This window comes from Balaenoptera borealis, assembly GCF_965194805.1.
Source record: "Balaenoptera borealis genome assembly, chromosome: 7".
In the NCBI taxonomy this organism is placed as follows: Eukaryota; Metazoa; Chordata; class Mammalia; order Artiodactyla; family Balaenopteridae; genus Balaenoptera; species Balaenoptera borealis.
Window position 1 is genome coordinate 118,976,981 of NC_138864.1, and position 14,083 is coordinate 118,991,063.

Genomic DNA, 14,083 nt, shown 5'->3' on the forward strand with positions numbered 1-14,083 from the left:
AGGGAAATTTAATATCATTTGGGATAACATCAAGAGCCAAATTAATGTGAATATTTATGAATTTAAAGGGATCTCAGCCATTATGTTTGCATGTTTTCTCTAGACCTGGGGATGCAGGCAAAGCCATCCATCATCTAAATTTAATCTATAATCTAAATGCTTTAAGTGGAGAGATTACAATGGGTTCTTTAAATGTAGGATATATATTTAGGGGAGAAATATTTTAGAAAATGGACAAATACTTGGGGAGTAGCTTGAAACCAAAAGAAGGCAGGAAAGCACTGAGGGAGTGGATTCAATCTCTATGAGTTTCCAAATAAAAAATAATATTTGCAATGGGAATTTATAGAAATTATTGCACATTAACACTTTTCAGCAGACAAAGATTTACTCCCTAAAGAAAATACAGTCCTTTGAGGGGCTACCTTAACAAGTTCCATGGGGGTCATATTTATAACATCATGAAAGTTTCCAAAAGTAGGATATGGAGACAAGAAAATTTCAAGATAAAGTACATAATACATTCATATCCTTGGGGATTGTACTATGGGACATAATTCATAATGCAAGACTTAGATCTGTTAAATTTTTATGGCAACATCCTCTGGAGGATGAACACCCCTGCCGTTCTTCCAGAGTTCTTATTTCTCTGCAATAGCAGGTACGCATACACACACGCACACTCACAGATAGCAAAGCTGAAGAGCCAAGGGGAGAGGGGCAGGTTTTGCACTACTCTGCAGGGAAGACATAGAATGGAGAGGAGATCCTCAGTAATTCGTTCCCTGGACTCCACAGGTATGTCTCTGGTGAATGGGTTGGTTTTAGGTGATAAGACTATAAAGCCCATGTGTGTGTGTATATATATATATATATATATATATAAAAGCTCCTGAGCATTCTTGCATCCTGTGCTCTTGACGAGGGCAGAAAAGGTATCTGGGACTCAACATCCACTGTACTTGCTTCAGGAAGCAGGCGACTCAGCTCCAGCCATTCCCCATCTCTGTGAGTTTTCCTGTACATTCAAGCCCATTTTGAGAAAAATACCAGAAGTAGTACCACACCCCCTCTTTGAATAAATCATTATTTTTATGCTGGTTAATGGCCCCCTCTTTGAATAAATCATTATTTTTATACCGGTTAATGGTTTACAGAAGAACAGGACAGAAGGCTGGCAGAAATCATCAGGTTTAGGAAGAAGGAAAAGGCACCTTTGTGAGACCCCTTTCTTGCACTGTGCCTGGGGTCTCAGAGTAACATCTAATACCCATGCTGTCTAAACAGGTTTCTTATTCTTCTTAGTCAGAGCCCCTCCCCAGTCACACTTACGGGAAGGGGCTGGTGAAACTCAATGACCCTGAGACATGGTATCAAACTGAAAGGGGCATAAGAGCCATCTGACCTGTTGCCCCTCCTTACAAATGATGAAGGTGGGGGTGTTCTGTGATTTGTCCTTCACTATCTTTCATTTCTTCCTCTGCTGAGGACCATGTGCTCCTACTACATCCTGGAAATGTCCTCCTGACAGGGAAGTGAGAACACTGCAGCTCCTTTCTTTGCTGCCCAGTAGGGAGGTGTTAATAAGTGGCAGTGCGAAATCCTATAGCTATTTGATAAAGATTCCATTATTACTTCTTCCTGTATCAGGGAAGCTGATACAGATGCCAGTTTAGCTTATCCTGATTTGCTGTCCAGGGTTACTATGCAGGGATGGTTTCCTCATCTGAGGAAAACCTTTTATCATCTCCTTGATAAACATGACTACCATTGTCACTTATCAAATTTTGGGGAGAAGTTCTAACTGGTAAAAATATGGTGAAATGTCCCTACTACAAAAGCAATTTCTCTATTTCACGTGTGTTTGTACCTGGCAAATTTACAGTCAATAATTTTGCTTTTATTCTCTTTACATTTATTTGTCAATTTTTTTAAGGTAATGGAGTAAATGAAAATAAATCATTCTTAAATTTTACCAAATGCAAAAAGAAAATCAGGATAATCCTGTCATTGTTTGTAATGTTCCAATGAGACATAGAATTTCTAATACCTTCCTCTACACTGCTGTAATTTGGTTATTTTCATCCATATTTCAGCATTCTAATACTAGGATTCAAGTTACTATTTATGAGGCTAACAGGGTTTTCATATTCATATAATCTGACTTCTACAGTATAAAAGATGAGAGTTGATGGTCTGTTAACAGGAAATTACTGGAAAGGAATTCTAGGTCACCCTGACCTGAGTTTGTTAGCCATCAGGGTCCACTGAGCTAGTTCGAGGTTTTAGACCAAAGGGTTTCACTTTTGCAGCAAGTCAGGGAAAGCAGCGATTATTTCCTGTAGACATGAGGTAGGATGGGAGATGTTCTAGGACTCATAAATATAAAGATAAAGCCCTCTGATGATCAACTTGTAATATAATGTTTATTAATACTGTTTATTATTTTCTTACTAATTAAACCTTTTTAGGTATATATAAAATTATGTAGCAATTTAAATATATTAACTGAATCTCCTCTAAGGTATATTCTTACATAATATACAATGTGCCAAATGTATTCTTTTGTCATATAAGAACAACATGCCTAAAATATACAAGGAATTTTAGAGACATTGAATCTATTGGGAGCTGGACTTCGAAGCTAATATCAGATAATTGGGAGCTCCCAGGAGAGATGATTAAGAAAGACAGGCATATGAGAGCACAAGTCTGGGAGCCAAAGAATCAGGCAGTGTTGTCAGGGTACTACTACTTGTAAGACAACAAAAGCTACTGGAGGTTTATCTGTAAATATGTGAATGTGTAGAAGGCAGATTCTACATTAAACTAAGTTCCTAAGCAAACAACTCAGGACAGGAGGACAGACCAGAACTAGCAATTAAATCAGCAGGCACCATGGAGGTTTTTCACACTTGCGCTGACATTAATAACATTTGATGTTTATGCTACGTTCATTGTAACATTAGTACCTAAAACTTTAATGTCAGAGACATGCACTAAAATTGGATGAAGGCCTTGGAGTCATTTTTATTATCTGGCTGACCCAAGCTGCTTGAGAGACTCATAAACTATTATTCAACAGAAAAATCTCTGGTATGTTCTCCCTGGTACACAATACAGAGTATTGTTACTCTAAGAAGATAATAAATCAATGGCTACAATATGCTGTATTTGCTGTATTTAATTTTTAATTTAGGGCTCATATTTGAAATCACTGTCTGATTATCTGTTTGTTTTACCCCAATGGCAATGATTAAAAATTAGACTTTTCTGTAATTTCAGGCTTTGAAGGATGTCTTCCTTCATGAGTGCCTCTGAAGGTGGACTTTGTACACATTATATAGGCTGTATCCCATCCTCAATGTGCCTTCTGTTGTGAAAATCTGCTGAACGCTTTTCATGTGGTAAACACGCCAAAAATTTTAGTTCATTTACAGAGATTTGTTACATCATTCTCAACACATAAAGATGCACTTATTTTTCTCATGTTATTTATGGTAAGTAACAGAACAAATATTAGATAGTATTCCTTAGATTATATTTTATCCAAATAGAGGAGTTTTATAAAATTCCTTTATAAAGGTGCAAGATACATAATATAAAGGAGGCCAGTAGTTTGAGCGTAAATAAGGCCAATTTTTGAAATTAAAAAATTAAACTTTCTTTTTACTTAACTATGGATAAATACCTATCCTACTGTAATTTCAAAAAACCATTAGAAAATATTTATTAAAATTTTTGGCAATAATTCTCTTCAATTTAGAACCAGAAAACCACACCTATTCCTGTGCCTAATTTTGGATTTCAGAGGTGATATGCAGACAGGGATTCTGTAGCTGATGCTGTGGGTACCCCATCTATAACACCTTGCCTTCCCACTTCAGTGCACACTGGCCTGACTTCTCAATGCCACCACATGCATTTCTTTGCCTGGGCAGGTTACCTGGAAACCAGAGCCTCTTTACATGCCCATCACACAGGGAAAATGAGCCCTGATACATGGTCCACCCACCTCAAGGCACTCATCTAGTAATGGATACTAGTGTGTAAACACTCCAACTCCCTTCCATTCAGGTGGATTAACACTGAGATACACATTCTCTACTGGCTTCAAGATTTTCCCATTAGGATGTAACTTCAATTACTACAATACTATGGTATTTAATCATTCAACCTTCAGTGGATGTCTTTTCTTGGTTGTCTCCCTTTTCTGTTCCTCTACTTACATTTCCCAGGATTACTTTCTAAAAATTACTTGTAGTTGAATAATTGTCCCAGGGTTGGGTTCTGAAGGAATCCAAACCAAGATGCATCTCTTAACTGGAACCAATATTTAGGTTTATTTAATTGTTAATGGAAGAGATATTCACAAATACAAGCAATATTGAACATGGATAGAAAAGTGATATGGTGATTTTTATGTTTAGAAATATTAAAAATATTTGTAGAAGGCTGCTTATTCTAGCACCAAAATACTTGGTTGTCAGAATATATTGCACTACAATTTTAAAAATTCTTTTATATCATTCTATTCATATTACAAAGACAAACTAAACAATGTTAATCGATGTTCATAGATTTTGTAATCGGAGCACCTTTCGTGCAATTCATTATTGATTACATAATTTGGGGAATGTTTCTATAACTCTCACTTATTTATTTCTAGAGAAAAATTTTGTTTAGAGAAATAGACCCAATTATTTTTGTCAAGTAGTTTCCCAAAACCATTAATTTTTTCTAGCAATAAGTAAACTAAATTACACATTTCTAAAAGTAATTATAGGAGTCCCTGCAATAAATATTTGTGTGGTCACATGGACTGTAAGGTCAAACAGAGAGATAAGTCCTTGTTTCAGTCTTCTTTAATGAGCTATGATAGGTTTTTCCCTGGAAGTTAGGAAAAAAGTTATTATAATTATCTTATGAATATTCATATATAAACCTTATATATACAATCTTTATATAAATTTATATATGTGCATAACATGTATATATATATATATATATATATATATATATATAGGCACTTATTTGGGACATATCTGAAACTAGAATCCATGAGTCATTGTCATGCATATGTTCAAAAACAGTCAATTCTTCCAGAATTTTCCAAAATGGGTGTACTAAATTACATTCTCAATAACAATGTATCCCTGCTTTGTAACCTTGCCAAGTCCTTGTAGTTTCAGACTTTTTAATTTTGACCAACATTGTGTTTTGCATTTTAATTTCCATCTCTTTGGTGACCTAGGAACTTTAGTACCTCTTAATTTTTTAATGTGCCCATGGGTCATTTGGACGATCTTTCACTTGAAATGTTTGTTCAAGTATTTTGCCGAATTTAAATTGGATTATCCATCTTTTCATGAACAATGTGCAGAAATTCTTTAAATATTCTGAATACGAGCCCTCTGTTGGTTATATGTGTTATAAATATTTTCTTCCATTCTGTGGATTTCATTTTTACTCTCTTAATAATGTCTCTATATAAACAGGAGTTCGGTTCTTAATTTTATGAATCTTTTCTTTAACACTGTTTTAATTCTGTTTCAGAAATTTTTGTTCCCTCTGAGATTTTCATTATAAGTCACTAATTAGTATTCTACGAAACTTGTTTTTATCTTTTATAATTAGGTCTAAAATATACCTGATTTTTCTGTAGTATATTGGTACAAGTCATGTTTAGTTTTTACCGACATAGATAGCAATTGGTCCAGCATTATTTATTAAAAACACCAGTGCCTTTGTCTTGGTTCAAGTAAGCATGTGTGTGTGCATGTTTGTGTGTACACGTTTCTGAATTTCTGAGTAAACTGTGCTATTTCATGGTTCTGTTTATTTATCCTTGTCCCAATACAACATTGACTGTATAAAGGCACTGTAACCTTATAGGTCTCAATATTCCATAGAGTAAGTCCTTTTACTTCCTTCTTCTTCAAAATTGCCTTGACTCTTCTTGATCTTTTATAATTTCATATGAAATTTATAATAAGGTTCTTAATTTCTACACATGAACAAACCTTGGATTCTGATTTTCATCTTATAGAACCAATAGAACAATTTGGAGAGATTTGCAGTCTTTACAAAATGCTCATTCCCAAAACAAGGTATTATATATATGTTGCCCCATTTTGTACATCATCCTTGCACACATATTTTTGGACGTTTGCTTATTTGTAATAATAGGTCATCTATAAAGATTTTATTTTCAACATACACAAGTGTGTTGTCAACAATTCTATTTTATTTTCCATTTTAAATCCTAGCCCTTCTGTTTCTTCTTTTTGTCTTATGTCCAGCTGGTTCTTGAGTCAACTTTAAAAAGAAGTGGTTTTAGTGGAGCATGTTAAAATCATTTCCTAACTCAAAGGGAAAGCTTTTAAAGTTTTACTATCAATAATAATATTTTTGTATGTTTTTTTTTAGAATAAGCAAGTTGCCTTCTACATAAAATTTGCTTAATTGTTTTACAAGGAATAGGCAGACAGTGAATTTTTCCTCTTTTGGCAGATTGTTCATTTTATTATGACTTTATAGTATCTTTTATATGCCCACCTATGCTTGGGTCTGATATCAGTATTGCCACTACCAGTCACTGTTGGTGTAAAACATGTTTTTTCATTATTTCATTATCAATCTTTTTTGGTTTGGGGGTTCGTGTATGTCTGTGTGCATTTATGTTTAGGTGTGACTGTTGTAAGGAGTTCATAAGTGGATTTTCTGTTTTTAATCCAATATGATCATCTCTATCTTCTGAGAGATAAATATAATTTATTTACATTTAATACAGTAAAGGATATATGTAGACTTATTTATATCAACATATTTTGTGGTTTCTGGATATCAACGATTTTTTGCTTCTCTTTTTCTGTTTTCTTGACTTCTACCTTCTTTTATGATTGATAATGCTTTAACCTTTCATTTATTTGCACTGTTATTTTGGAAACCATAGATTCTCTTTTTTTTTTTTAATTAATTAATTAATTTTATTTTTTTGGCTGGGTTGGGTCTTCGTTTCTGTGCTAGGGCTTTCTCTAGTTGCGGCAAGTGGGGGCCACTCTTCATCGCGGTGCGCAGGCCTCTCATTATCGCGGCCTCTCTTGTTGCGGAGCACAGGCTCCAGACGCGCAGGCTCAGTAGTTGTGGCGCACGGGCTTAGCTGCTCCGCGGCATGTGGGATCTTCCCAGACCAGGGCTCGAACCCATATCCCCTGCATTGGCAGGCAGATTCTCAACCACTGCGCCACCAGGGAAGCCCCTCTTGTCATTTTTTGATTGATGCTATTCTACAAGTTCTAACGTCAAAATGAATAATTTATTGTAATAAATTTGAAATCATTCAGTATTTTGAGCCTCTTCAAGAATTTAGCAGTCTTTACTTTCAAATATATCTTTTTATTTATTTTTTAAAATTTTACTTTTATCCTTTTTAAACATCAAAATAATTATTTTATAGAACATGTTATTAAATATATATTTTATCACATCATTCAATATTGTTTGTATGTATTTGATTGATTCTGAATTCACTTCTGCCCTTATTAAGGAATAATCATTATTAGTATACTAAAGTGATATATGCCCTAAACTTTTATAATTTACATATGAAAAATCTCTTATTTTGTTCTCATACTTTCAAGAGAGTTCTTGCAGTTATAAAATTCTTGATTGAGAGCTTCTCTGCCTCTTGTTACATTAAAGATAGTACCTTATTGTCTTCAGATTTTGTGCTGCTGATAAGAAATCTGCTGTCAGTGAAATCGTTGTTCCTATGTCGATACTTTTCTTTTACCTTTGGTGATTTTTAATATATACTTTTGATCTTGGAAAAATTAAATACTAAAATAACGCAACAAAACTTTTAAAGAGGCAAATGAAATAAATATTACAAAACATATGAAGCAAAAACTAGACTGTAATTTGTTACAGCAACCCTAGGAAACTATTTTTTATAAAGAGGAAAACAACAGTCAAATATTTAATTGTTATTTATATTTATTGAGAATTTATTTTTTAATCTATCTAAATCTCAAATTTGTGATCTAAAGATTCATTTTATCTTCAATTATCAGAAGTTCTTCTATGTCCTTATGGGTGCATTTACCTTTACTGTACTCTTTCAGAATGCATTTTTATCAGTTTGGGGACTAAGTTTAGTCTTTCTTCAATCTGGGACATTTCTGGTGAAACCTCTTCTAATACTGCTTCTTAACAATACCCTTAATTATCTTTCTGTGGAAATACTATCATGTTTATATTTAGCCTCTCAATCTATCATTCATGCCCATAAACTGAATTTTCAAGAGTTTATCCCTCCGTTGTACACCTGACACTAACATAGTGGTTACAGATAAATTTTACTTCAAATAACAAACAAATAAACAAACAAAAAACCAAACTCTTAGAAAAGGAGATCAGATTTGTAGGACCAGAGGTCCTAGTGGTCCAGGAGGACTTGGAAGAAGGTGGTCCAACGGCACAAACTTTCATTTATAAGAAAGAAGTACTAGCGATATGATGTACAACATGATGAAGTATAATTAACACTCCTGTACGATATATGTGAAAGTTGTTAAGAGAGTAAATCCTAAAGTTCTCACAAGGAAAAATTTTTTTTTCTTTTATTTGGTATCTATATGAAATGATGGATGTTTATTATACTTATTGTGCTCATCATTTTTGTGCTCATCATTTCACAGTGTATATAAGTCAAATCATTATTCTGTACACCATAAATTTATAAAGTGTATGTCAGTTATAACTCAATACAACTAGAAGAAAAATAATGTGTAAAATAAAATAAAATACCCAAAAATGAATTTATCCCTTGTCTGTATATGTTGAGCTCTACATACATTCTTAAATACAATGTTGCAATGAATTATTTCCCTCTCTTAATTTCCAATCAATACTTTATCCACGTTATTGAGTTGGAAAAGTGAATGACTCTACTTATTTCCAGGATGTTTCATAGATTCTTTTTTCATGCAGTGACTGTTTTTCCATTCCCATTTTTTATTGCTTATTATTTATTGGAAATCTTAATAAGTACAATATTTTTATTGATGTATTGGAACATTTAATCATGCTTATATTAGATTCTTTGTAAGATTGTTCTAGACATTGAATTTCATCTTGAGCGAATATAAGGATTCATTATTTAACTTGTACACCTTTACCGCTTATCTGGTATGTGTTTGGAAATTGGGTTTTTAAGCACATTTTGATAAAAGAGTTTTATTAACATTATTTGAAATTGATTTGAAGTTTCCATCCTTCTCTCTGTTTTGTGGTTTTGAATTTTTATTTTTCTTCACCCTACTCCATGATCCCTTGATAGAGAACCAGATCTTATAAGGGTGTTTCAGGCTCTGGTAACCCAATGAGCCAGCAAGCATACTGACTGTTTTATATGCACACTATCCAGCAGCACTATAGGTGTTTTCAACCTCCTTTCATATTTTTGCAAAAAGCTCTTTTTATGTGTCAGGACATGCCTTCATCCCTCATTCAGGTCATTTACAACTCAGACAACTTCCTTCCTGTACAGAGTCTGAAGTTTAGATAGAGGTGAGAGATGAGGACCTTTTCAGATCCCTTCTGAGCATTTTCCTAGCCCTGGTCATGTTTGCGGCCTTCTAGTTTCCCAGCAATATCTTGGAACTATTCAAATCACTTATTTGCCAAATCATCTTATTTTCAATCTTTCCACTCAGGCTTTCAAGTTAGCCTATAGTTTACCCCAACTTTTACTCCTTGTCTCATGTGGCAGCAGCTAATACTTTTACCTTTGAATGCTTTCAGCAATTCCCTTCTGGGAGCTGCCTCAGCCCTGGGAGAGTTTTGAGTTAGTCAAAATAAAGGCAAGTCCTTTTGAGTGGATCCTTCAAGGAGTCACCAGACAGGTCAAATCAAACATCCATAATTCTGTGAGTATAAACCGTATTCTGCTCCTCTGGTACTGAGCAGAAGTGCAGACTATCTTCTTCAGGGCTGCTCCTGAGCTAGGGAGTGGGGGATGGTATCAGGGTAAGTTGAAATGCTACAAATCTCTCCCACTGATTTTCAGGTTGGTTTGTTGTTTGTTTTCTGTAATAAGCATGCCTCTGGCAGCTATAGCTTTTGATTAGATTCCAGAATTCCAAAGAGTTTTATTTTGACAGGTTTTCTCCATTTTATATGTTGCTTTTATTGAGAGAGAAATACTTTTGATTTTTCTATTCCATTTTTTAACCCATGTCTCTCCACAGAGTTAATATTTTACTGATCTTCTTACTCAGGTGTAGTTTAACATGTGGTCTGAAAAGACACTTAATTTCTCAGTTAATGACAGGTTTCAATCCCATACTTTTTTATTTTTAAGCAGAATCTTTCCATTTATGTATGGGAATATGCACTGCTCATGGGCCAAATTTATCAGTACATTTGAGTAATTAACACTGTGTGGGAAAAAGGCTAACGAAAGTCAGTAGTTACACTTTCCTGTCAAAATGCATGGAAATTAGAACCTTTTAACTCCCATCAGCCTCTTCCCAACGTATATGCTATTGTTATGTACTTAGTTCAGCTTGTTCTAGGCACCAGAGGACATTGCCCAGTAGTCTTTGTACAGTCAATATCTACTTAGTTTTACAAATGTATGTGCTGCTTTCTTTGATCTTTCTTTTTACAATGTGAACTTTCTTTCTGGGATCACTTCTTTCCTGTGTAAAATGAAATCTTAGAATTTTCTTCAGGAAGGATAGTTGAATCCAGACTGTCTCAGCTCAAGAATAGGTTTAGTTATTTTTCACAGAAGAGTACAGTGTAGGGTATGTAGTCCTGCCAGAAACTGAAATCTAAATCTTAATGTTTGTAAGCTACCTCCTTCAAATTTGGACAATTGATTTTTAACTCCCCATTTCACAATTGGGGAAAATTGTCTTCTTATGATTTCCCACAATCCTCCTCCTAAAACATCTGATTTTTGTTGGTTTTGGTAATACTCTTTTAACATTATCAAGATTTGTGCTATTTACATTCTGTTTAGCCATCATCATTCCCACAATTTTGACTGTTCTTCCTCAATAAAATGAGTTTAATGCTGCATGATAGTCCTGTTATCACAATTCATACATATATCTGTAATATACAATTGACTGAAAAAGAATTTTTTTCAGAATATCTCTTAAGGGTATATTTTATGAGTTCTTGCATGCATCAGAATTACATATATATTTATGTGTGTGTGTATATGGATATAAATATATATAATGACTATATTACTGTGATAATATATAGTCATTGTATATATTACTATTTATATATAATATATATAAATATTACTATAATTACTAAAGGCATTATAGTAATGACTACCCCACCCCAGCTTCTGGAGCTTCTGCCTGCTGAGCTGCGGCAGGGGTTCTCTCTCTCTCAGCAGTTTTCTCATCATCATTTCCCAATGTGGTTAAGTGGTGGTTCTTCACATTTGCCCAACTCTATTGTTTGAGAGGAATCCATAGGTGTGAGAGACATCATATGCAGGCATTTCCTCTGGAGATGGCTCTGATATGGTCAAAAGAACAAAAGGACCTTACGTTACCTAACAGATAACGATATTGATAGGGTAACCTCTGATACTGGATAATGGAATTCTAGTAAGTTATAGTAAACTCCTTCCCTTGCTGAAGAGGTAAGTTTTACAATATAGTTATTTCTTACTGAAACTTTCCCAGGATGTCATCTAATATGGAAATTATTAGACTCGGGATTACTGTGTTGATAGAAATATTTGTCCTACCACAAAAGAGGGTAGAATGAGTGCCAATTCCACTGACTAGAGTTGAAGAAATAACTTAAAGCTCCCTAGCTCAGTTATGGGACTGCCTGGGTAGAGAATCGCATATATTGGTCACTCAGACCTCTGTTTCCTGAGCTGCTATTATTTTATTGACATTATTGGAAGGAGAAATTTTATTAAGGCTATCTTACAATAGATAGGTAGACAGAAGGTAGGTAGGTAGGCAGGTAGGTAGATAAAAATAGATAGGTAGATAGATTTGACTGAGAGCTTCCATGTCCTGAAATTTAGTATAAGAAAATAATAAAATATACACAAAAATATATGTATAAAATATAATCACTGTGGCATTATATTGCACACAACCTAGTTAGAAGGCAATATGTTACATAAAATATTCATATGCAACAAAATAGTGTGTATATGTTTAAAGAATGTTGAAAAGAAATTTGACATGGAAGAGGTACATGCTATTATGCTAAATGAAAGAAAAAGATAAACAATACAGTTCATATAATTTTAATTATATATTAAAATATATGTACAGTGAATAATAGAAAAATATATATACAAATTATTAACAATGATCACCTTTGCTGTATGTTTCACATGAGTATTATCTCTTACCATTTTATCAAATTTCATGTTTTTCTAAGATACTTAAGAAAACTTGATGTCAGAATCTCATGAGGTAGATGCCACTTTATTCATACACTGAACCAGACTATTGAAACTTTAATCTGTAAGCCTACAATTTCTGAGAGCCTATAATTTTCTAAATACAAAGAAAAACAAAAAAATGTAAACAAGATAATAAGATTTTGGGATTCTAAGTCTACTTTTGCCAAAAAAGTACTGTGTGATACAGAAATCATTTTCTTTAATAGTAATGTTAATTTAGTAAAATTGATTTAGTTCTCCAAAAGAATTCAGTAAAGATGTATTAGGATTAAATAAGTAAAGGTAAGAATCCATTATCCCTTAACAATTTATAAACTGTCCCAAATTATATGTTTCCCTAGTAAACGTGGGTATCAGAAATTTGCCAACAATCATGATAAAAAATTATTTAACACCCAATAATAACAAATAGTGCTTTGAAAATTTGTATCTTCAATAAAAGGAGACATTTTTAGTGAAATAACTGATTCCAAGCCGAAGTGAGAAATCTGCAAGATGAGTATAAGATAATTTGTTAAGCCAGAAGGAAGAAAGTATACACTTAAAAATTATGGATTAATAACTTTATAAGGAAAATAACTTGGAAACACCACCTTAACCAATGATCCACATGAACATCACCAATACTGGGGCGAATTAACATTATCTATGTATTAATGGAAGACATTAAGAAGGACACATTTATTTTTTCCTGACAAAAATTTTAATCTGAACTAAAACATGGATGATCAATGGCAAATATCAGTTAAGAGACATTATACAAAACAAGAGCTCATACTCTTTAAAAATATCAGTGTCAAGGAAATAAAGGCTAACTATTTAAGATTAGAGGAGGTGAGTAGTATATGTGATACTGGATTTGAATCTTAGACTACATGAGCAGAATATGCTGTATTTAGTGAATCATGTTAATGTTACATCTGCTGATTTTGGTAATTATACTGAGAATAGATTAGTAAATATTCATGTTGTTGAAAAAAATCAAGAGTTTAGGAATAAAGTATCAGTATGTGCATAAGGTTTCACTTTAGTATTATGTGGTCTATAGAAAATTGATACTACATGCATACAGAGAAAATAAATGATAAGGAAAACATGAAACAAAAACAGTATGGTAAAATCTATGTACTAGTATTGTTTATAATTCCTGATAGTTATCTAAAATTTGAATTACTTCACAATAAAAAGTAAGAAAACAAAAGGTAAAGAAACTTTGGAGAAAAAAAACTAAGTGAAGTAGGGACAAGCACACAAGCTTCCTCTGAATTCACTTCAGATAAGTAACTCTGGTTTTCATTGCTATCCAGATCTGACCTTTCCATCACACTTCAGTCATTTACAGACTGTCATTAGGAATGGAAGGCAACCAATCATGGGTTACAGAATTCATCCTGGTGGGATTCCCCCTCAGTGAAGAGATGGAATTTCTCCTCTTTGGTATCTTCTCCCTGTTATATACCATCAACCTGCTGGCAAATGGCATGATCTTGGGACTCATTTGCCTAGACCCCAGACTGCACTCCCCCATGTACTACTTCCTTTCTCATCTGGCCATTATTGACATATCCTTTCCTTCCAGCAATTTACCCAATTTGCTGGAAAACCTAGTGAAACATA

General features: G+C 33.7%; 1 protein-coding gene and 1 pseudogene across 2 annotated transcripts in view; both read left to right on the forward strand.

Annotated features, from left to right (window-relative positions):
* The window catches only part of LOC309632701 (olfactory receptor 2A2-like), a 55,406-nt pseudogene continuing 41,323 nt past the window's right edge, over positions 1–14,083 (forward strand). Inside the window, exon 1 of the transcript XR_014249547.1 lies at positions 1–13,453. The product of XR_014249547.1 is annotated as an olfactory receptor 2A2-like (transcript). The remainder of the gene's footprint in view (positions 13,454–14,083) is intronic.
* Positions 13,444–14,083, forward strand: part of LOC309632707 (olfactory receptor 2A2-like) — a 25,846-nt gene continuing 25,206 nt past the window's right edge. The window contains 1 exon segment of the mRNA XM_082400494.1: positions 13,444–14,082. Within this exon segment, the coding sequence (XP_082256620.1) occupies positions 13,822–14,082 (261 nt within the window). The 5' untranslated portion in view covers positions 13,444–13,821.